At 43.4% G+C, this 24,431-nt stretch overlaps 1 protein-coding gene across 2 annotated transcripts in view; it reads right to left on the bottom strand.

Annotated features, from left to right (window-relative positions):
* Nucleotides 1-21,400, bottom strand: part of LOC109874614 (kinesin-1 heavy chain) — a 49,316-nt gene extending 27,916 nt beyond the window's left edge. The window contains exons 1-7 of one of the 2 annotated variants that reach the window (XM_031809914.1): nucleotides 21,025-21,400; nucleotides 8,283-8,370; nucleotides 3,365-3,543; nucleotides 2,742-2,790; nucleotides 1,914-1,969; nucleotides 885-972; nucleotides 509-633 (exon numbers count right to left, since the gene is read on the bottom strand). In XM_031809914.1, coding sequence (XP_031665774.1) covers nucleotides 509-633; nucleotides 885-972; nucleotides 1,914-1,969; nucleotides 2,742-2,790; nucleotides 3,365-3,543; nucleotides 8,283-8,370; nucleotides 21,025-21,153 — 714 coding nt within the window. In that variant the 5' untranslated portion in view covers nucleotides 21,154-21,400. The remainder of the gene's footprint in view (nucleotides 1-508; nucleotides 634-884; nucleotides 973-1,913; nucleotides 1,970-2,741; nucleotides 2,791-3,364; nucleotides 3,544-8,282; nucleotides 8,371-21,024) is intronic. The other variant, XM_031809913.1, reaches the window with a different exon arrangement.
* Between the last annotated feature and the right edge of the window lie 3,031 nt (nucleotides 21,401-24,431).

Genomic DNA, 24,431 nt, shown 5'->3' with positions numbered 1-24,431 from the left:
AGAGCAGGATAGAGAGAGAACGAGAGAGCATAAGAGAGAGAGCGAGAGACAGAGCAGGATAGAGAGAGAACGAGAGAGCATAAGAGAGAGAGCAGGAGAGACAGCGGGAGAAAGAGCAGGATAGAGAGAGAACGAGAGAGCATAAGAGAGAGAGCAGGAGAGAAAGAGAGTAACAGAGAGAGGGAGTGAGAAGGAGGGTAAAAAAGAGAGAGCAGCAGAGAGAGAGAATTTGTGTCAGGGAGCTCAGTTTCCCTCAGACAGCAGGCAGTTAGTAGAGTCATGAGGGGCCAGATCAGGATGTTTTGACTCATACATGTTGTGTTGTTGTTGTAACTTTTCTCTAAAAAAAAGCAAGCCTGCACACTGCTCTTGTCAGATCCCTTTACAAAAATGACATATCGGAATCGGTTGTCTACCTTCATCAGAACAGGACCAGTGTGCAGGCTTCTCTTTTCATTGTTTTATTCCTGAACCTGCAATAAGCTAACCTCAGACAGTCTTTTCCTACCTTTTCACTTCCAGCCAGGTCGACGAGGTAGAGCTTTCCGCTCAGTTTCTGCTCTGTAGCAGTGTTCTCCTGCTTCACGTTGATCTGGAAGATACTGTGACTTCTGGAGCTGTGCTCATTCATGTCTGAGACAAGACAACAGATCTGGGATCAGCGCTAATCAGGCAGGTAGAATAATAACACACAAATAGAGACTGGTTGTGTCTGCACCCTATTCCCTTCATCGACCAGAGCCCTCAAAAGTAGTGCACTATAAAGGGAATGGGGCCCTGGTCAAAAGTAGTGCACTATAAAGGGAATGGGGCCCTGGTCAAAAGTAGTGCACTATAAAGGGAATAGGGTGCCATTTGGGATGGACCTTAGGGTGGACTCTTACTTGTAACTGCTACATGTCTGTTAGATTTGCCTTCATCAATGGTGTCCATGACTTCCTCTGGGCTGCAGACAAATCTCTCAGTGCATCCCTGGGGACAAAGAAAACCTATGTTGTGACGACACTGGACCAGCTTATCAACTCTTAATGTAATAACAAAAATAAATGGCTTTATGCAGTCACTTTTATCCTAAGAGAGAGTGATATAAATGGCTTTATGCAGTCACTTTTATCCTAAGAGAGTTAGAGTGATATAATGGCTTTATGCAGTCACTTTTATCCTAAGAGAGAGTGATATAAATGGCTTTATGCAGTCACTTTTATCCTAAGAGAGAGTGATATAAATGGCTTTATGCAGTCACTTTTATCCTAAGAGAGTTAGAGTGATATAAATGGCTTTATGCAGTCACTTTTATCCTAAGAGAGTTAGAGTGATATAAATGGCTTTATGCAGTCACTTTTATCCTAAGAGAGTTAGAGTGATATAATGGCTTTATGCAGTCACTTTTATCCTAAGAGAGAGTGATATAAATGGCTTTATGCAGTCACTTTTATCCTAAGAGAGTTAGAGTGATATAAATGGCTTTAAACAGTCACTTTTATCCTAAGAGAGTTAGAGTGATATAAATGGCTTTAAGCAGTCACTTTTATCCTAAGAGAGTTAGAGTGATATAAATGGCTTTATGCAGTCACTTTTATCCTAAGAGAGTTAGAGTGATATAAATGGCTTTAAGCAGTCACTTTTATCCTAAGAGATAGTGATATAAATGGCTTTAAGCAGTCACTTTTATCCTAAGAGATAGTGATATAAATGGCTTTAAGCAGTCACTTTTATCCTAAGAGAGTTAGAGTGGTGCATGCATACAGTTGAGTATCTTCAGAGCCTGTCTTTTCATAGGGAATCGCTACATTGTCTATGTCAGGTGACACCATGTTTTATGTTATTAAGGTGGCTGCAGTCTTAACTCAGACAGTGTACTGGGTGAGTAACTCAGTGAGGACGTTTAGTTCATTTCTGGACTAAAGACTCACCTTGACATAGGGAACTCTGTTTTTGTCTTCATGCACTGACAGGTTGGTCTTTGACACTGGAGAGAAGGAAACATGCAACATAGTCAAGACTCTAGACCAGGGATGTCAACCTCATTCCACGGAGGGCCGAGTGTCTGCGGGTTTGCTACTCCCTTGTACTTGATTGATGAATTAAGGTCACTAATTAGTAAGGAACTCCCCTCACATGGTTGTCTAGGTCTTAACTGAAGGGAAAAACCACAAAAACCTGCAGGCAATAGGCCCTCAATGGAATGAGTTAGACACTCTTACTGTGGACTATTCTGGATAGTTCTGGAGCCACAACAGAAAGCCCGTCTAAATGGAGATTGAACTAGCCATTTAAGTATCATTGTGTGTGTGTGAAGAAACCTCATGCTCAAACTGGGTGAGGAAAACGTACTTAACGACCGATACAAATACACCATGTTTACAGAGGCACAATGCAGACCTTCTTTCTCTTCAGTCCAAACATGAACAGACTATTCATTCTCATATCAGTAAAAAACATTTCCAGCTGACGTCCTGAACACCACTATCCACCCTTTCCTGTTTCAACAGGCAACATTTCATCAATCAGCTCCTTTTAACAGACAGCGATGTAAACCAGCCAATTATACACACCAGCATGGCCACAAGCCAGGAGGAGAGGCACGCTATACATGACGTGTCCTAAATGGCACCTTATTCCCTACGTAGTGCACTAGTTTTAACCAGGGCCCATAGGGCTGTGGTCTAAAGTAGTGCACTACGTAGGTAATAGGCCTTCCATTTAGGACACATACTGTGTTCACTCTGTCTAAGACTTACTATCCAAGAGGTCCCGAATCTTGTCCAAGTAAATTTCATAATATGAAACCTGGAAAATAAGAGGAGTGGCTCATTAGAAAGTATCCAGAGAGACAAATCAATAGGTTTTAAAACCCTGTCAACTAAAGTGATTCTACTGAATGTCTTTCAACTAGCTACTGTAAAGCAATTCAACTCTGATGTAGTAGAGCCGTAGCCAGTAGCTACCTTGATGTAGAACTCTATGCTCTGATGTAGTAGAGCTCTAGCCAGTAGCTACCTTGATGTAGAACTCTATGCTCTGATGTAGTAGAGCTCTAGCCAGTAGCTACCTTGATGTAGAACTCTATGCTCTGATGTAGTAGAGCTCTAGCCAGTAGCTACCTTGATGTAGAACTCTATGCTCTGATGTAGTAGAGCTCTAGCCAGTAGCTACCTTGATGTAGAACTCTATGTTCTGGTGTAGTAGAGCTCTAGCCAGTAGCTACCTTGATGTAGAACTCTATGCTCTGATGTAGTAGAGCTCTAGCCAGTAGCTACCTTGATGTAGAACTCTATGCTCTGATGTAGTAGAGCTCTAGCCAGTAGCTACCTTGATGTAGAACTCTATGCTCTGATGTAGTAGAGCTCTAGCCAGTAGCTACCTTGATGTGGAACTCCAGGTTCTCATCCATAGAGTAGATGTAGTTAAAGATGTCCTGTACTATCCTGGGGATGATCCCCATCCCATCTGTGTCATGAAGGTTTCCCTCCATTGTGTGGGTTTTGCCGGATGACGTCTGTCCATACGCAAATATTGTCCCGTTGTACCCCTCCAGAACATCTGGAAGAAGAGGAATCAATGTTAATCCAAGATGGAAATGTACCCAAATCCCCTGAAACACACACACACACACACACACATAAAAACACATAAACACACACACACACACAATGGAATACACATACACGCAATAACATAAACGCATCACACAAAGAAACACACACACACACACACACACACAATGGAATACACATACACGCAATAACATAAACGCATCACACAAAGAAACACACACACACACAATGGAATACACATACACGCAATAACATAAACGCATCACACAAAGAAACACACACACACACACACACACACACAATGGAATACACATACACGCAATAACATAAACGCATCACACAAAGAAACACACACACACACACACACACACAATGGAATACACATACACGCAATAACATAAACGCATCACACAAAGAAACACACACACACACACACACACAATGGAATACACATACACGAAATAACATAAACGCATCACACAAAGAAACACACACACACACACACACACACACACAATGGAATACACATACACGCAATAACATAAACGCATCACACAAAGAAACACACACACACACACACACAATGGAATACACATACACGCAATAACATAAACGCATCACACAAAGAAACACACACACACACACACACACAATGGAATACACACACATACAATACATCACATTATACACAGGCAGTTAGAAAAGCCAAGGCTAGCTTTTTCAAGCAGAAATTTGCTTCCTGCAACACTAACTCAAAAAAGTTCTGGGACACTGTAAAGTCCATGGAGAATAAGAACACCTCCTCCCAGCTGCCCACTGCACTGAAGATAGGAAACACTGTCACCACTGATAAATCCACCATAATTGAGAATTTCAATAAGCATTTTTCTACGGCTGGCCATGCTTTCCACCTGGCTACTCCTACCCCGGACAACAGCACTGCACCCCCAACAGCAACTCGCCCAAGCCTTCCCCATTTCTCCTTCTCCCAAATCCATTCAGCTGATGTTCTGAAAGAGCTGCAAAATCTGGACCCCTACAAATCAGCCGGGCTAGACAATCTGGACCCTTTCTTTCTAAAATTATCTGCCGAAATTGTTGCCACCCCTATTACTAGCCTGTTCAACCTCTCTTTCGTGTCGTCTGAGATTCCCAAAGATTGGAAAGCAGCTGCGGTCATCCCCCTCTTCAAAGGGGGGGACACTCTTGACCCAAACTGCTACAGACCTATATCTATCCTACCGTGCCTTTCTAAGGTCTTCGAAAGCCAAGTCAACAAACAGATTACCGACCATTTCGAATCTCACCATACCTTCTCTGCTATGCAATCCGGTTTCAGAGCTGGTCATGGGTGCACCTCAGCCACGCTCAAGGTCCTAAACGATATCTTAACCGCCATCGATAAGAAACATTACTGTGCAGCCGTATTCATTGATCTGGCCAAGGCTTTCGACTCTGTCAATCACCATATCCTCATCGGCAGACTCGACAGCCTTGGTTTCTCAAATGATTGCCTCGCCTGGTTCACCAACTACTTCTCTGATAGAGTTCAGTGTGTCAAATCGGAGGGTCTGCTGTCCGGACCTCTGGCAGTCTCTATGGGGGTGCCACAGGGTTCAATTCTTGGACCGACTCTCTTCTCTGTATACATCAATGAGGTCGCTCTTGCTGCTGGTGAGTCCCTGATCCACCTCTACGCAGACGACACCATTCTGTATACTTCCGGCCCTTCTTTGGACACTGTGTTAACAACCCTCCAGGCAAGCTTCAATGCCATACAACTCTCCTTCCGTGGCCTCCAATTGCTCTTAAATACAAGTAAAACTAAATGCATGCTCTTCAACCGATCGCTACCTGCACCTACCCGCCTGTCCAACATCACTACTCTGGACGGCTCTGACTTAGAATACGTGGACAACTACAAATACTTAGGTGTCTGGTTAGACTGTAAACTCTCCTTCCAGACCCATATCAAACATCTCCAATCCAAAGTTAAATCTAGAATTGGCTTCCTATTTCGCAACAAAGCATCCTTCACTCATGCTGCCAAACATACCCTTGTAAAACTGACCATCCTACCAATCCTCGACTTTGGCGATGTCATTTACAAAATAGCCTCCAATACCCTACTCAACAAATTGGATGCAGTCTATCACAGTGCAATCCGTTTTATCACCAAAGCCCCATATACTACCCACCATTGCGACCTGTACGCTCTCGTTGGCTGGCCCTCGCTTCATACTCGTCGCCAAACCCACTGGCTCCATGTCATCTACAAGACCCTGCTAGGTAAAGTCCCCCCTTATCTCAGCTCGCTGGTCACCATAGCATCTCCCACCTGTAGCACACGCTCCAGCAGGTATATCTCTCTAGTCACCCCCAAAACCAATTCTTTCTTTGGCCGCCTCTCCTTCCAGTTCTCTGCTGCCAATGACTGGAACGAACTACAAAAATCTCTGAAACTGGAAACACTTATCTCCCTCACTAGCTTTAAGCACCAACTGTCAGAGCAGCTCACAGATTACTGCACCTGTACATAGCCCACCTATAATTTAGCCCAAACAACTACCTCTTTCCCAACTGTATTTAATTTTAATTTATTTATTTATTTTGCTCCTTTGCACCCCATTATTTTTTATTTCTACTTTGCACATTCTTCCATTGCAAAACTACCATTCCAGTATTTTACTTGCTATATTGTATTTACTTTGCCATCATGGCCTTTTTTGCCTTTACCTCCCTTCTCACCTCATTTGCTCACATTGTATATAGACTTGTTTATACTGCATTATTGACTGTTTGTTTGTTTTTACTCCATGTGTAACTCTGTGTCGTTGTATGTGTCGAACTGCTTTGCTTTATCTTGGCCAGGTCGCAATTGTAAATGAGAACTTGTTCTCAACTTGCCTACCTGGTTAAATAAAGGTGTTCTCAACTAGCCTACCTGGTTAAATAAAGGTGTTCTCAACTTGCCTACCTGGTTAAATAAAGGTGTTCTCAACTAGCCTACCTGGTTAAATAAAGGTGTTCTCAACTTGCCTACCTGGTTAAATAAAGGTGTTCTCAACTTGCCTACCTGGTTAAATAAAGGTGTTCTCAACTTGCCTACCTGGTTAAATAAAGGTAAATAAATAAATAATACACGCAATAACACAAACACACACACACACACACACACACACACACACACACACACACACACACACACACACACACACACACACACACACACACACACACACACACACACACACACACACACACAATGGAATACACATACACGCAATAACATAAACGCATCACACAAAGAAACACACACACACACACACACACACACAATGGAATACACTACAGTTCAAAACAAAAGTTGTGTCACTTAAAAATGTTCCTGTTTTTGAAAGAAAAGCAATTTTTTGGTCCATTAAAATTACATCAAATTGATCAGAAATACATTGTTAATGTTGTAAATGACTATTGTAGCTGGAAATGGCAGATTTTTTATGGAATATCTACATAGGTGTACAGAGGCCCATTATCAGCAACCATCACTCCTGTGTTCCAATGGCACGTTGTGTTAGCTAATCCAAGTTTATCATTTTAAAAGGCTAGTTGATCATCAGCATTTGTGGGTTTGATTACAGGCTCAAAATGGCCAGAAACAAATAGTTTCTTCTGAATCTCGTCAGTCTATTCTTGTTCTGAGAAATGAAGGCTATTCCATGCGTGAAATTTCCAAGAAACTGAAGATTTCGTACAACGCTGTGTACTACTCCCTTCACAGAACAGCGCAAACTGTCTCTAACCAGAATAGAAAGTGGAGTGGGTGGCCCTGGTGCACAACTGAGCAAGAGGACAAGTACATTAGTGTTTAGTTTGAGAAACAGACACCTCACAAGTCCTCAACTGGCAGCTTCATTAAACAGTACCTGCAAAACACCAGTCTCAACGTCAACAGTGAAGAGGCGACTCCAGGATACTGGCCTTCTAGGCAGAGTTGCAAAGAAAAAGCCATATCTCAGACTGGCCAATAAAAATAAAAGATTAAGACGGCAAAAGAACACAGACACTGGACAGAGGAACTCTGCGGGTTCTATTTACATGTATTTAACCCACTACTTTGGGCAGTAAACAGTAAACAGTCTCTTCAACTGGTACCGAGGGACCCAGATGAGTCTTGTGAGGCCTGTGGGTGTCCTAGAGCAACACAGGCGACATGGACGTGTTCGTGATAGTCCCACCTTTGCACAGATGTATATTAGTGTATTATTACTGTGTAGCACAAAATGTTGGGATGCTAATGACAGAAGTTGGCAGACCGACTTCAGACGAGTCCCAAGACGCTTGTGAGTGTCGTACAGTACAACGGAGAACATCGTCGTGTTTGTGAGAGTCTCATATCTCATAATAGTTTGTAAGCTAAACTGTTCAGACGCTACAGATGATTTTGTGAGAGAACCGTTTTTTGGGGATGTCTCATGGTCTGACAAACACCGCTCGAGCTCTGTCAGCTTTCACCGAAGATGCGGAAGTGAGACATTGTGGATGTGGTGGATTGAGACGCAATGCAAAAAAAACATATCTCCTGCTTAAACCGACGCATTTTAAATGGGGATTTTTGTATTATGCTAATTAGATTTCCGCGGGGGCGTGGACATCGACCTTAGGGGTTAACAAACATCTACAGTAGAGCAGAGTGTTCATAAACCATGTCTGAGCAGAGCTCACCTTTGACGATCTTCTGGGCGCAGGCGTTGTATACTTGCTCCTGTGTCGTATTGGGCTGGAACACTCTGTCAAACTGGAACGGTTTGCTCTGCAAGGCAGAGAGAGACAGAGACAGAGACACAGAGAGAGACAGAGAGAGAGACACAGAGACAGAGAGAGACAGAGAGACAGAGAGAGACAAAGAGACAGAGAGACAGAGAGAGACAAAGAGACAGAGACAGAGAGAAAAAAAATTGAGAATAAGTTTCACAACTGTCTGTCTGACATTCAATTTAAACACTTTCTATTCCATCATAAGACTCAGCATAAAGTGTCCCACAGTAAGGGGCTATACCCTGCAGATGAGCTATCTAAAGGTACAATTGGCCCAGCGTCATCCGGGTTTGGCCGTCATTGTAAATAAGACTGTGTTCTTAACTGACTTGCCTAGTTAAATAAAGGTTAAATAATAATAATAATATTCAGAGAAGTTGCAAGTACCATACTATACCAACTGAGCCTCATGGGACACCATATTAGTGTTAAAACATCACTGTGATCAGCTGCACATACACACACATATAAACCCCCGGTGACACTCCATGCCTCCACAGCAACCCAAGCAACCCAAATGTCACCCTATTCCCTATAGAGTGCACTACTTTTGGCCCATACAGGTCATGTAAAGAAAAGGGGGCCATTTGGGACATACACATGGCAGGACCAGGAGGACAGAGGAGGAGGACTGATCTGAGGGAGAGGAGGACTGATCTGAGGGAGAGGAGGACTGATCTGAGGAGGACTGATCTGAGGAGGACTGATCTGAGGGAGAGGAGGACTGATATGAGGGAGAGGAGGACTGATATGAGGGAGAGATCAAGCAGGACCAGGGAGGACCCACAGAGGAGGACTGATCTGAGGGAGGGATCAAGCAGGACCAGGGAGGACCCACAGAGGAGGACTGATCTGAGGGAGGGATCAAGCAGAACCAGGGAGGACCCACAGAGGAGGACTGATCTGAGGGAGGGATCAAGCAGAACCAGGGAGGGCCCACAGAGGAGGACTGATCTGAGGGAGGGATCAAGCAGAACCAGGGAGGGCCCACAGAGGAGGGCTGAGCTGATCAAAGTCAACCATACAGGTTATGAAACTAATGTTCGAGCCACTTTAGCGGTTCAGCCTGAACAACTAGATGCATGGGCCCTATTGGTCTTCATAGGCAGTTTTTTTTTTCAACGTTTTTTTTATTTAACTTTTATTTAACCAGGAAGGGTTAAGACCAGAAGCCCTATGTATCAAGCGTCTCATAGTAGAAATGCTGATCTAAGATCAGTTTAGCCTTTTAGATCACAATGATTAAGATTACATGGACATCCTGATCCTAGGTCAGCACTCCTACTCAGAGATGCTTGATACATATGGCCCCATATACGTCTGTTTTAAAACCTGTTTTAAAACCTCTCACTCCTCCCTATCCAACAGATGGACATGGACCACTCACAGACACAGACACGTCAGACCAGACCATTGGCTTGAGCTGCCTGAATGACAACACCTATATGAATAAGTAGGCTGTGTAAGGGATATTTAAACAAAAAGGAGAATGATGTAGTGCTGCATCAGATGACCTGGCCTCCACAATCACCCGACCTCAACCCAATTGAAATGGTTTGGATGAGTTGGACCGTACAGTGAAGGAAAAGTAGCCAAGAAGTGCTCAGCATATGTGGTAACTCCTTCAAGACTGTTGGAAAAGCATTCCAGGTGAAGCTGGTTGAGAGAATGCCAAGAGTGTGCAAAGCTGTCATCAAGGCAAAGGGTGGCTACTTTGAAGAATCTAAAATATATTTAGATTTGTTTAACCATTTTTCAGTTACTACTAGAGGTCGACCGATTAATCGGCATGGCCGATTATTTAGGGCCGATTTCAAGTTTTCATAACAATCGATAATCTGCCTTTTTGGATGCCAATTAACGGCATATTACATTGCAACCCATGAGGAAACTGCGTGGCAGGCTGACCACCTGTTACGCGAGTGCAGCGTCAAAAGGACCTTGTGGCTGCAATAAGCCAAGGTAAGTTGCAAGCTAGCATTAAACTTATCTTATAAAAAAAAACAATCATTCTTCACATAATCACTAGTTAACTACACATGGTTGATGATATTACTAGTTTAACTAGCTTGTCTTGCGTTGCATATAATCAATTCGGTGACTGTTAATTTATCATCAGATCACTGCCTAATTCAACTTCGCCAAACGGGTGATGATTTGATTTAACAAAAGTGCATTCGCAAAAAAAGCACATTCCGTTGCACAAATGTACCTAAACATAAACATCAATGCCTTCCTTAAAAACAATACACAGAAGTATATATTTTTTAAACCTGCATATTTACTTAAAATAAATACATGTTAGCAAGCAATATTAACTAGGGAAATTGTGTCACTTCTCTTGCGTTCAGTGCAAGCAGAGTCAGGGTATATGCAGCAGTTTGGGCCGCCTGGCTCGTCGTGAAGTGTGTTTCTTCCTAACAAAGACCGTAATTCAGTTGCCAGAATTTTACATAATTATGACATAACATTGGAGGTTATGCAATGTAACAGGAATATTTAGACTGATGGATGCTACCCGTTGGATAAAATACGGAACGGTTCCGTATTTCACTGAAAGAATAAATGTTTTGTTTTCGAAGTGATAGTTTCCGGATTTTACCGTATTAATGACCAAAGGCTTGTAATTTCTGTGTGTTTATTATAATTAAGTCTATGATTTGATATTTGATAGAGCAGTCTGTCTGAGCGGTGGTAGGCAGCAGCAGGCTCGTAAGCATTCATTCAAACAGCACTTTACTGCGTTTGAGAGCAGCTCTTTGCAATGCTTGACACACAGCGCTGTTTATGACTTCAAGCTTAATCAACACCCAAGATTAGACTGGTAACACTAAAGTGCCTATAAGAACATCCAATAGTCAAAGGAATATAAAATACATATGGTGTAGAGACAAATAGTCCTATAATTCTATAATAACTACAACCTAAAACTTCTTACCTGGGAATATTGAACCACCAGCTTTCATATGTTCTCATGTTCTGAGCAAGGAACTTAAACTTGAGCTTTTTTACATGGCACATATTGCACTTTTACTTTCTTCTCCAACACTTTGTTTTTGCATTATTTAAACCAAATTGAACATGTTTCAGTATTTATTTGAGACTAAATACATTTTATTTATGCATTAGGTCAAATAAAAGGGTTCATTGTTCATTCAGTATTGTTGTAATTGTCATTATTACAAATACAGTTGAGGTCAGAAGTTTACAAACACTTAGGTTGGAGTCATTAAAACTTGTTTTTCAACCACTCCACAAATGTCTTGTTAACAAACTATAGTTTTGGCAAGTGGGTTAGGACATCTACTTTGTGCGACACAAGTCATACAGTCTGTAAACAATTGTTTACAGACTGTATCACAATTCCAGTGGGTCAGAGGTTTACATACACTAAGTTGACTGTGCATTTAAACAGCTTTGGAAATTCCAGAAAATGATGCCATGGCTTTAGAAGCTTCTGATAGGCTAATTGACATCATTTGAGTCAATTGGAGGTGTACCTGTGGATGTATTTCAAGGCCTACCTTCAAACTCAGTGCCTCTTTGCTTGACATCATGGGAAATCAAAAGAAATCAGCCAAGACCTCAGAAAAACAATTGCAGAACAAGTCTGGTTCATCCTTGGGAAAAATTTCCAAATGCCTGAAGGTACCATGTTCATCTGTACAAACAATAGTACACAAGTATAAACACCATGAGACCACACAGCCGTCATACCACTCAGGAAGGAGACATGCACTGTCTCCTAGAGATGAACGTACTTTGGTGCGAAAAGTGCAAATCAATCCCAGAACAACAGCAAAGGACCTTGTGAAGATGCTGGAGGAAACAGGTACAAAAGTATCTATATCCACAGTTTAACGAGTCCTATATCGACATAACCTGAAAGGCCGCTCAGTAAGGAAGAAGCCACTGCTCCAAAACCGCCATAAAAAAGCCAGACTACGGTTTGCAACTGCACATGGGGACAAAAATCGTACTTATTGGAGAAATGTCCTCTGGTCTGATGAAACAAAAATGGAACTGTTTGGCCATAATGACCATCGTTATATTTGGAGGAAAAAGGGGAGGCTTGCAAGCCGAAGAACACCACGGGGGTGGCAGCATCATGTTGTGGGGGTGCTTTGCTGAAGGAGGGACTGGTGCACTTCACAAAATAGATGGCATCATGAGGCAGGAAAAGTATGTGGATATTTTTACTAGGATTAAATGTCAGGAATTGGGAAAAAACTGTGTTTAAATGTATTTGGCTAAGGTGTATGTAAACTTCCGACTTCAACTGTATATGTAAAAATCGGTCATTTAACCGGTATAGGCTTTTTTGGTCCTCCAATAATCAGTATCGGCGTCGAAAAATCATAATCGGTCGACCTCTAGTTACATTTCATAGTTTTGATGCCTTCACTATTATTCTACAATGTAGAAAATATTAAAAATAAAGAAAAACCCTTGAATGAGTCGGTGTCCAAACATTTGACTGGTACTGTACATCAATGCAGCACAGTAGAACAGCGAAAGGCAAATGTGGGTTTGTGCTCCGAGGAACCTCTCTATTCAGGACAGCAGCTATAACACTGCTCACTACTCAGAACCACAGAGTTATCTGTACAGGACATCACCTGACCTGACCCACTGATCAGTCACAAGATGGGGCACAGCCAGCCACAACACAACCTCGCCAGACTTACACTGCAGTACTGACAACATTAGGCTGCAGTACTGACAACGTTAGGCTGCAGTACTGACAACGTTAGGCTGCAGTACTGACAACATTAGGCTGCAGTACTGACAACATTAGGCTGCAGTACTGACAACGTTAGGCTGCAGTACTGACAACATTAGGCTGCAGTACTGACAACATTAGGCTGCAGTACTGACAACATTAGGCTGCAGTACTGACAACATTAGGCTGCAGTACTGACAACATTAGGCTGCAGTACTGACAACATTAGGCTGCAGTACTGACAACATTAGGCTGCAGTACTGACAACATTAGGCTGCAGTACTGACAACATTAGGCTGCAGTACTGACAACATTAGGCTGCAGTACTGACAACGTTAGGCTGCAGTACTGACAACATTAGGCTGCAGTACTGACAACGTTAGGCTGCAGTACTGACAACATTAGGCTGCAATACTGACAACATTAGGCTGCAGTACTGACAACATTAGGCTGCAGTACTGACAACGTTAGGCTGCAGTACTGACAACATTAGGCTGCAGTACTGACAACATTAGGCTGCAGTACTGACAACATTAGGCTGCAGTACTGACAACATTAGGCTGCAGTACTGACAACGTTAGGCTGCAGTACTGACAACATTATGCTGCAATACTGACAACGTTAGGCTGCAATACTGACAACATTAGGCTGCAGTACTGACAACATTAGGCTGCAGTACTGACAACATTAGGCTGCAGTACTGACAACATTAGGCTGCAGTACTGACAACATTAGGCTGGGCCTGTCCTCACTATCAGTAGTACAGCCCAAGTTCAAAGTTTTCATGAGTCTGGAAGGCAGTGCTCCTTTACCTCCTCCACTACACTGCAGCCTGAAAGAGTAATTATTACTCAGTGGAGATGACACAGTGAAACCATTGTTCTAGTATTTATAAGTGATGTCTTTCACAGACACTACTACTGGCTTCTTGGTCTGCCTTGGGAAAATCTGATTTGTCTCGAATGTACAAACACGTCTATTGAACAGGCCAGTGATAAATACAAGATCACCCAGAGTGCAGAATAAACAGCCCCAGGGGGTGGAAGTGCTTTAGCCAACTGGATCCCCCCCCCCCCCCCTATAGACTCTGTATTTACTAGGCAATAGAATGGTAATAACGGCCTGGAAAGTATATGCCCAGTTTAAATCATAGTGCTGCGAGATGGTCGCCTCGCTTCACGTTCTTAGGAAACTATGCAGTAATTCATTTTTATGTATTATTTCTTACGTTTTTAGCCCAGGAAACCTCAAGTGTTATTAAGTCTTATTACATACAGCCGGGAGGAGCTATTGGATATAAAAGCTATGTTAATTTACCAACATTACGACCAGGAATACGTCTTTCCAGAAGCGGATTCTTTGTTTGGACCTCCACCCTGGACGTGGGATCTTATCCCAGAGGCCAACCCAAGACAACACGGTCGCTGCAGGAGAAGCAGACGGAGCAGCCTACTGGTCAGACTCAGAAGGCGAGCACACCGTCTACCACTTCCTAGCATATTAATTGCCTATGTCCAATCTCTAGACAACAAGGTGGACGAAATTAGGGCACGAGTTGCCTTCCAGAGAGATATTCTCTGTAACATTCTCTGTTTCACGGAAACATGGCTCACTCGAGATACATTGTCAGTCAGTACAGCCACCGGGTTTCTCCATGCGTCGCGCCGACAGAAACAAACATCTCTCTGGTAAGAAGAAGGGCGGGGGTCTATGCCTTATGATTAACGAGTCGTGGTGTAATCATAACAACATACAGGAACTCAAGTCCCTTTGTTCACCTGACCTAGAATTCCTTACAAGCAAATGCCGACTGCATTATCTTCCAAGAGAATTTTCTTAGATTATAGTCACAGCCGTGTATATCCCCCCAAGCAGATACCTTGACGGCCCTGAAAGAACTTCACTGGACTCCATGTAAACTGGAAACCATCCTGAGGCTGCATTTTTTGTAGCTGGGGATTTAAACAAAGCTCATTTGAGACCAAGGCTGCCTAATTTCTACCAGCACGTTGATTGCTGTACCCGCTTGAGCAAAACATTGGACGACTGCTACTCTAACTTCCGCAACGCATACAAGCCCTGCCCTCCCTTCGGCAAATCTGACCATGACTCCATCTTGTTGCTCCACTCCTATAGGCAGCCCGTTCTTAGGTCTATCCAACGCTGGTCTGACCAATCGGATTCCACGCTTCAAGATTGCTTCGATCACACGGACTGGGATATGTTCCGTGTACCCTCAGACAATAACATCGATGTGTACGCTGACTTGGTGAGTGAGTTAATTAGGAAGTGCATTGGAGATGTTGTACCCACTGTGACCATTAAAAGCTTCCCTTACCAGAAACCGTGGATTGATGGAAGCATTCACGCAAAACTGAAAGCGTGAACCAAAGCATTTCATCATGGCAAGGCAACTGGACTCATGACTGAATACAAACAGTGTAGCTATTCCATACACAAGGCAATCAAACAAGCAAAGCATCAGTATAGAGACAAAGTAGAGTCGCAGTTCAACGGCTCAAACACGAGACCTATGTGGCAGGGTCTACAGACAATCACGGATTACAAAAAGAATACTAGCCCCGTCGCGGACATCGACGTCTCGCACCCAGACAAATTAAACAACTTCTTTGCCTGCTTTGAGGACAATACTTTGCCACCGACACGGCCTGTTACCAAAGACTGCAGACTGTCCTTCACTGCAGCCGACGTGAGTAAAACATTTAAACGTGTTAACCCTCGCAAGGCTGCCGGCCCAGACGGCAACCCTAGCCACATCCACAGAGCATGCGCAGACCAGCTGGCTGGTGTGTTTACGGACATATTCAATCAATCCATATCCCAGTCTGCTGTCCCCACATGCTTCAAGATGGACACCATTGTTCCTGCTCCCAAGAAAGCTAAGGTAACTGAACTAAATTACTATCTCACTTCTGTAGCACTCACTTGTCATCCTGAAGTGCTTTGAGAGACTAGCCAAGGATCATATCACCTCCACCCTACCTGATACCCTAGCCCACTGCAATTTGCTTACCGCCCCAATAGGTCCACAGACGACGCAATCACACTGCACACTGCCTTAACCCATCTAGACAAAAGGAATACCTATGGAAGAATGCTGTTCATTGACTACAGCTCAGCATTCAACTCCATAGTACCCTCCAAACTCATCGTCAAGCTGGAGGCCCTGGTCTCAACCCCGCCCAGTGCAATTTGGCCCTGGACTTTCTGACGGGCCGTCCCCAGGTGGTGAAGGTAGGAAATAACGTCTCCACTTCGCTGATCCTTAACACTGGGTCCCACAAGGGTGTGTTCTCAGCCCTCTCTTGTACTCTCTGTTCACCAATGACTGCGTGGCCATGCACGCCTCCAACTCAATCATAAAGTTTGCAGACGACACTACAGTGGTAGGCTTGATTACCAACAGCAACGAGACAACCTACAGGGAGGAGGTGAGAGCCCTCGGAGTGTGGTGTCAGGAAAATAACCGCTCGCTCAACGTCAACAACACAAAGGAGATGATCATGGACTTCAGGAAACAGCAGAGGGAGCACCCCCCTATCCACATCGATGGGACAGTAGTGGAGAAGGTGGAAAGTTTTAAGTTCCTCTGCGTACACATCACGGACAAACTGAAATGGTCCACACTATCTGTGTGGGTGGAGGCTGAAGAAATTTGGCTTGTCACCTAAAACCCTCACAAACTTCTACATATGCACAATCAAGAGCATCCTGTCGGGCTGTATCACCGCCTGGTGCGGCACCAGCACCGCCCTCAACCGCAAGGCACTCCAGAGGGTAGTGCGGTCTGCACAACGCATTTCGGAACTGTCGGAACTAGAAACACAAGCATTTCGCTACACTTGCATTCACATATGCTAACCATGTGTATGTGACCAATAAAATGTGATTTGATAGTGGAAGCCTTTCTCTCTCATCTCTTCTTCACTCCTCTTCCCTCCCTCACTCCTCTTCCCTCCCCTCCCTCACTCCTCTTCCCTCCCTCCTCTTCCCTCCCCTCCCTCCTCCTCCTCTTCCCTCCCCTCCCTCCCTCCCTCCCTCCCTCACTCCTCTTCCCTCCCTCCCTCACTCCTCTTCCCTCCCCTCCCTCCCTCACTCCCCTTCCCTCCCCTCCCTCACTCCCCTTCCTCACTCCTCTTCCCTCCCCTCACTCCTCTTCCCTCCCCTCACTCCCTCCCTCAGTCCTCTCTCCTCACTCCTCTTCCCCTCACTCCTCTTCCCCTCACTCCTCTTCCCTCCCTCACTCCCCTTCCCTCCCCTCACTCCTCTTCCCTTCCTCCCTCCCTCCCTCTCCCTCACTCCTCTGCCCTCCCTCCCTCACTCCTCTGCCCTCCCTCCCTCACTCCTCTTCCCTCCCCTCACTCCTCTGCCCTCCCTCCCTCACTCCTCTTCCCTCCCCTCACTCCTCTTCCCTCCCTCCCTCCCTCAGTCCTCTCTCCTCCACCTATCTTTTGTTAGTTTCCACTGCTGAATCTAAAAGTAGCACACTCTCACAGTGTGTGTGTGTGTGTGTGTGTGTGTGTGTGTGTGTGTGTGTGTGTGTGTGTGTGTGTGTGTGTGTGTGTGTGTGTGTGCGTGCGTTCGTGTGTGCGTGTATAGCTGTATGGAGATGGTGGAATCATGTGACAGCATCCTACCCTGGGAGGCTGACGTGATCGCTCTCTCTACGTGAGCAGCACCAGCAGCAGGACTGACAGTCAGGGCAGTAATAGAAGCCTGAATAATTCACCCCTGCATTTTCTATTCTAGATCTAGTCAACTACTCTCTCTCTCTCTCTCTCTCTGTCTAATCGGAGACTGGAGGGAAGACTGTTAGTTTAGTTTCTTCCATCTCCAGTGCTGTACCAAGCTGACTGAGATTGTCGAGGCTACATCCTGGTTCTGAATAGTTGACTGGTTAAGGTTCAGGACTGCCTATCAGGACTGAGAGAAGTAAAAACATACAGTATGTTCAAGGTTCCAGGTGTAAGCATCATCTGTCCCACCATCTCAGCTCCCCTGGTTTGCACTGTGCCAAGAACATCAGAGCAGAGATAACTGTCTGTGTGGTACTTGTCCCAAGCCTAGGGAGTGGACAGATGTTGTCATTGAGGTTTTATATTTATACAATGGATTGTTTCAAATAGATACAAAATATGAGCTAAGTGAGTTAGAGTCAGTCACCCTGGATACGTGCATCCGTGAAAGAAACAGGCATTATAATAATAATAATAATCAGTTGACAGTCCCACCAACCCAGAGGAAGCACACAGCCGCACCCAACAGAACTCTCTCTGATTGGTGGAACAGCTGGTTGCCAGGAGAAAGACAAGGGGATTACCCAGGGGGCCAGCTGTGTGTGTGTGTGTGTGTGTGTGTGTGTGTGTGTGTGTGTGTGTGTGTGTGTGTGTGTGTGTGTGTGTGTGTGTGTGTGTGTGTGTGTGTGTGTGTGTGTGTGTGTGTGTGTGTGTGTGTGTGTGTGTGTGTGTGTGTGTGTGTGTGTGTGTGTGTGTGCGCAATTGGACAGAGACAGAGAGGTCTAAGCTCTGATAATACGCTGGGAAAGTAATGACATCACAAGCCCTGAAAATGTCAACAAAAACAAGCACTGGAGACAACCATCACTTTCTATCGCTATAATAGATTATTGTCTTCCAACTTTGTGGCTGAATGATATAGGCACCTGGCCCAAATATATACTATATATCCCCACTGACCATCCCTTTCAGTGGCCAATGGCCATGATGTCATCATACTGTGTTTCCCATGAATGATGATGTCATTCTTTATTCAGTCTTCAAATCAAATTTCATTTGTCACATGCCCTGAATACAACAGGTGTAAACCTTACAGTGAAATGCTGACTTACAAGCCCTTAACCAACAATACAGTTTTAAGAATAATACGTGTTAAGAAAGTATTTACTAAAATAAACTATAGTCAAAAATAAATAAATAAAACATTTAAATTGAAAATAGAATAATAACAAATAATCAAAGAGCAACAATAAAAATAACAGTAGTGAGGCTATATACAGAGGGTACCCGTACAAAGTCAAATCTAGGCCAAGTCCTACAAGCGTGATATTGTATAGTAGTGTTGTGTATAGTGGTGGTATGTACTACCCACATTTAAAATATACAAACTTACTGTGTTGTTTTTTACCTTTTTTATTTGACTAGTAGGCAAGTCAGTTAAGAACAAATTGTTATTTACAATGACGGCCTACACCGGCCAAATCCGGACGATGATGGGCAAAATGTGCGCCGCCCTATGGGACTCCCAATCACAGCCGGTTGTGATACAGCCTGGTTTCGAACCAGGGTGTCTGTAGTGACACCTCTTGCACTGAGAAGCAGTGCCTTAGACCGCCGTGCCACTCGGGAGTGTAAAAGGGGAAGATGAAGATGTGCAAGGACATGCACTCAGTGCAAATAAGTTACAGAACTACAACGGCTTGCTATATGTAGCCTACTATATACACCTTTATAGACTTCATTATGTTGGCGTTGGTGAGGTGTGTCCAGACCAGGGAATCAAAGTCCATGGCTCTGTCTGAACATTGACTAAAGGTGGTCATACCTCATCTAGTGCTTATTCTCTTCTGGCCTACAGTGCAAATATGAAAAGATGGCATGATATGACATGTACAGACAGTTCTTTTAAACCAATTTCCCCACAGATCAAGGAAAGGGATTATGTCTAGAGAGAACAATTTTTTTACTTCAAGCACCCCTTTGTGTGGGAGGCATTTCCTTCTTCTGTCATAACAGAGTGGCACCCATTTCATTATCCGTATCTGGTGTCAAGGGTATGTCCCAAATGACACCCTATTGCCTATATACACCCCATAGAGCTCTGGTCAAAAGTAGTGCACTACATAGAGAATATAGTGACATTTGAGTGCAGACAGATGACTACAGAAAACAAACAAACTGCCATTTCCTGAATCCACTTAGTAATGGGCCAGTGGTGGTAACTTTAACCAGATATTTTCTGAGATAATAACTCATGTAGCTACCTAAGTGCACTACACTAATTTTAAGAAATGTATGTCAATACCCGCCGTTATATCAACATGAACAGACATTGTAGCTACAGACCGTACAATCATCTACTAATGTAACAGTGGTTATGAGTTAATTAAATGTGTTGTGTCTGAATTGTAAATTCTGCTCCTCATACAGTACCGCACTTGGCTACTATAGTCTTGTAACGTACCGCACAACAGTCTTGGTTTGACTAAATAAATCAACTGGGCCCAGCGGCAGTCATCGGAGCTGGCTTGTCAGTGATCTTGTTGATGAAACAGTTACAGTAGCTAACTAGTCAAATGCTGCACCATCTTTGCGTCTGGGTGTAGCTAACTTTAGGCCAGATAATCTGCCACTGCCATCTCAGCTGGCCTAAAGTTAGCTAGATATGAACTCCCAGCAGGTGTTGAGTGTTAACTGAAAAATGATGAGTATTTATTTTGACGCAACATTAGCTCGTGTTGTTGGTACTGTAGTTAGCTAGCTAAAGTTAGCTAGCACTTGCCTGTCATTGTTGTTGTTGGATGACAGCTGACTGACCAGCTACAGTAGCTAACGTTACCTGACACGGCAAGATTAGTTCACTGCGACGACAAAAGTGGACTCGGTAAAGCAGAGAAATACAGCTAGTTAACGATACAAACGTGACTGGCTAGCAATCAATGGTGTCCTGTTTCCGATCGGTGATGGTGTGGGTGAACTAGCTTAGTGCTAACGTTTAACTCTACACTGCTGATGCGGGTGGACAGGTAGGTCAGTTAGCCAGCTAGCTAGCTACGCTAACACACTAGTGACACTGCTGGCCGAGCCGATCACCGTGTCAATGGCGCAGCGCAGACTGTCACAGAGGACACTCGCTTGCAGACAAAAGAAATATGACAAACCAACTTACCCCGACGACCACATGGTCTTCCCCTTGAAACTTGGGTATGTATTTGTCCCCTCTGGTCACTTCTGAACTATTCAAGGGCCTGAAACGGCACATCACTTTGATGGTGCACTCCGCCGGTACGTCGGCCATCTTCCACGATTTATGGATGAAAACTCACAATAAAAACACTGAAGATCCTCCTTCTAGAGGCGGTCGAGGGAGAGAAGAGGGCGGCACGGACCCTCAGTCCCAATATGAGACTAGAATGGCCTCAGATTTTCAACAATGAATGGCTATTTTCTTCTAGGGTGTGCTAAAAACACCAATGTGGAAGCCATGATGCCGGTGGATCACTGGCTGCTCACCCCCTCTGTCCGTGGGACCCATATACCAAATTACGTCACCACGAAATCGTCAACACTCCCTCTGATGTAGCTACTGTACACTATCCAGTCTAGTCGATTATGTTTCTGCAAGTTCATATCATTGACCTATATAAATGAATATACTATGGCAATAACCAATCAAAAGACTAATTGTTGAGATCAGTTATTACTTAGCTATTACTCATGCATGAAGAGATAATGTTGCCTTTTCTTGATGGCAATGCATGGTTATTGATTATCCAGTATTCCCTCAGATCGTATGAATGATGCTAATGCATGAGTTTAGTTGTCATTTAAAGTATTCGCACCCCTTCACTTTTTCCACATTTTGTTGTATTGAAGGCCTGAATATGAAATGGATTAAATTGAGATTTTATGTGTTTGGCCTACACACAATACCCCGTAATATTTTCCAATGCCTCACAAGGAAGGGCACCTATTGGTAGATGTATTTTTTTAAGCAGACATTGAATATCCCTTTAAGCATGGTGAAGTTTTTAATTACACTTTGGATGGTGTATCAGTAAACCCATTCACTACAAAGATACAGACGTCCTTTCTAACTCAGTTGCAGGAGAGGAAGGAAACCGCTCAGGGATTTCAACATGAGGCCAATAGTGACGTTAAAACAGTTATAGCGTTTTATGGCTGTGATAGGGGAAAACTGAGGATGGATCAACAACATTGTAGTTACTCTACAATACTAACCTAAATGACAGAGTGAAAAGAAGGAAGCCTGTACAGAATAAAAATATTCCAAAACATGCATCCAGTTTGCAATAAGGCACTAAAGTAAAACTGCAAAAAAATGTGTCAAAGAAATTAACTTTAAGTCCTGAACACAAAGCGTTATATTTGGGGCAAATCCAACACAACACATCACTGAGTACGAGTCTTTATATTTTCAAGCATGGTGGTGGCTGCATCATGTTATGGGTATGCTTGTCATTGGCAAGGATTAGATTGTTTTTTTTAGGATAAAAACAAATGGAATAGAGCTAATTACAGGCAAAATCCTAGAGGAAAACCTAGTTCAGTTGGCTTTCCTGTGTCTTATACACTGGGAGACAAATTCACATTTCAGCAGGACAATAACCTAAAACACAAGGACAAATATACACTGGAGTTGCTAACCAAGACGACAATGAATGTTCCTGAGTGGCCTAGTTACATTTTTTACTTAAATCGGCTTGAAATCTATGGCAAGACTTGAAAAGCAGTTGATCAACAACCAATAATGTGCAAATATTGTACAATCTAGGTGTGCAAAGCTCTTACATAATTACAGTTGTAATCGCTTCCAAAAATTTACTCTTAACATGTGAATATAACATTGACACAGGGGTATTGTGTGTAGATTTGATTAGAAAAATATATATATTTAATCAATTTTGAATTCAGGCTGTAACACAACAAAATGTGGAATAAGTCAATGGGGTATGAATACTTTCTGAAGGCACTGTAGTGTAATATAAAACAATTAGATGACTGTCTACATCATTCCCTGTTGACTTATAGACACTCTGTTATAGTCTCCTCTCTCACACAACATATGACACAATGGGAAAATGCCCGGATAATGTTGAAGCAGATTTCCTGGCTGCTGTTACCTGTAATAGCGAAGGAGAGCAATTTTTTGGGACTTCTCAGCTCATTTAAATACTAGATCGAGTGGCTCTCTGTTTATTTTCTCAGAGTGAGAGTGAGTTAATAGGTGTGGTTGTGATACTGGATCATGGATCATAGTCACTATTGTCACTAAGAAACAGAGGAATCCCCAGGCTTAAACAGTGTCTCAAATGTCCTTATAAAGTAAGAGGTGCCATTTGGGACTCAACCCATTCTTTCCTCTCTAACAGCAGCCCCACTTCACTGTCAACCTGCGAGAAAGGCTGAGCAGCCTATATCGATGATGTCATTACCATCGATGATGTCATTACCATCATAATCACTGCATCAGTTAATTAGTAGAATCATAATAGTCACTACACATAAGCAGCGTGACTGACAATATCAGAGTGGTGTTTTCATTCAGTACCAGAAGCAAGGTGTAATGACGGCTGGTAGAAAAACAGCAGACCTACTTCTAGTGGCATTAGGTTTAGGCTACGTTGTCCAGAAATGTTGTTGCTGGTTTTTGTGGGAAAAACATGACCGAGAAGGATCTCTCTCAAACTAGGATTACACAGAGTGCTTCCCAAATTGCACCTTTTTCGCCCTATGATAGTGCACTATTTTTAACCAGAGCCTTATGGGCCCTGGTCAGAAGTAGTGCACTGAATACGGGGGCCTTTTGGAATGCTGGCCCAGAATCCTCACTTTTATAAGATGATGATGTAAGTCTATCTTTTTCAGTGCTTGTGTAACAGGATAACTTTAGACCGTCCCCTCGCCCATACCCGGGCGCAAACCAGGGACCCTCTGCACACATCAACAACAGTTACCCACGAAGCATCGTTACCCATCGCTCCAGAAAATCCGCGGCCCTTGCAGAGCAAGGGGAACCACTACTTCAAGGTCTCAGAGCAAGTGACCTCACCGATTGAAACGCTATTTAGCGCGCACCACCGCTAACTAGCTAGCCGTTTCACATCCGTTACACTTGGGAGGCTGTAAAGATGGTTAATGATAATAAAGGCCTTATTACATGGAACAAAGACTGTGTTGTAATAATCATAATTGGAAAAACACTGTTGTTTGAATTTGTTCTTGCATGAGTTGGTTTTAGGTTTGCATGTGACAACCAACATTTGATTGGATTTGAACAGTGACATTAATTTAGTGGTCAATTTAGCTAATGAGAGGAAAGTACTAGAAAATTATTTACAGAAAATGCTTCACAATTAAATGTCACTGTAGTAGGCTACGTTTCAATTAATAAAACAGCAGAGGCAAGTCAATAACCTCCCAAAGACATTAAAGATAATACTATAAAATGAAAGTGTCTATAGGAAAACGGCTAAAAGATTATCAGGACTCATATATGTCAAGAAATACATACAAAAACAGCCACAATCCAAGTAGATTCAATATATATACACA

This window comes from Oncorhynchus kisutch, linkage group LG30 (genome assembly GCF_002021735.2).
Source record: "Oncorhynchus kisutch isolate 150728-3 linkage group LG30, Okis_V2, whole genome shotgun sequence".
Lineage (NCBI taxonomy): Eukaryota > Metazoa > Chordata > Actinopteri > Salmoniformes > Salmonidae > Oncorhynchus > Oncorhynchus kisutch.
Note: the sequence above shows the minus strand (reverse complement) of the source record. Positions and strands in the feature narration are given on the sequence as shown.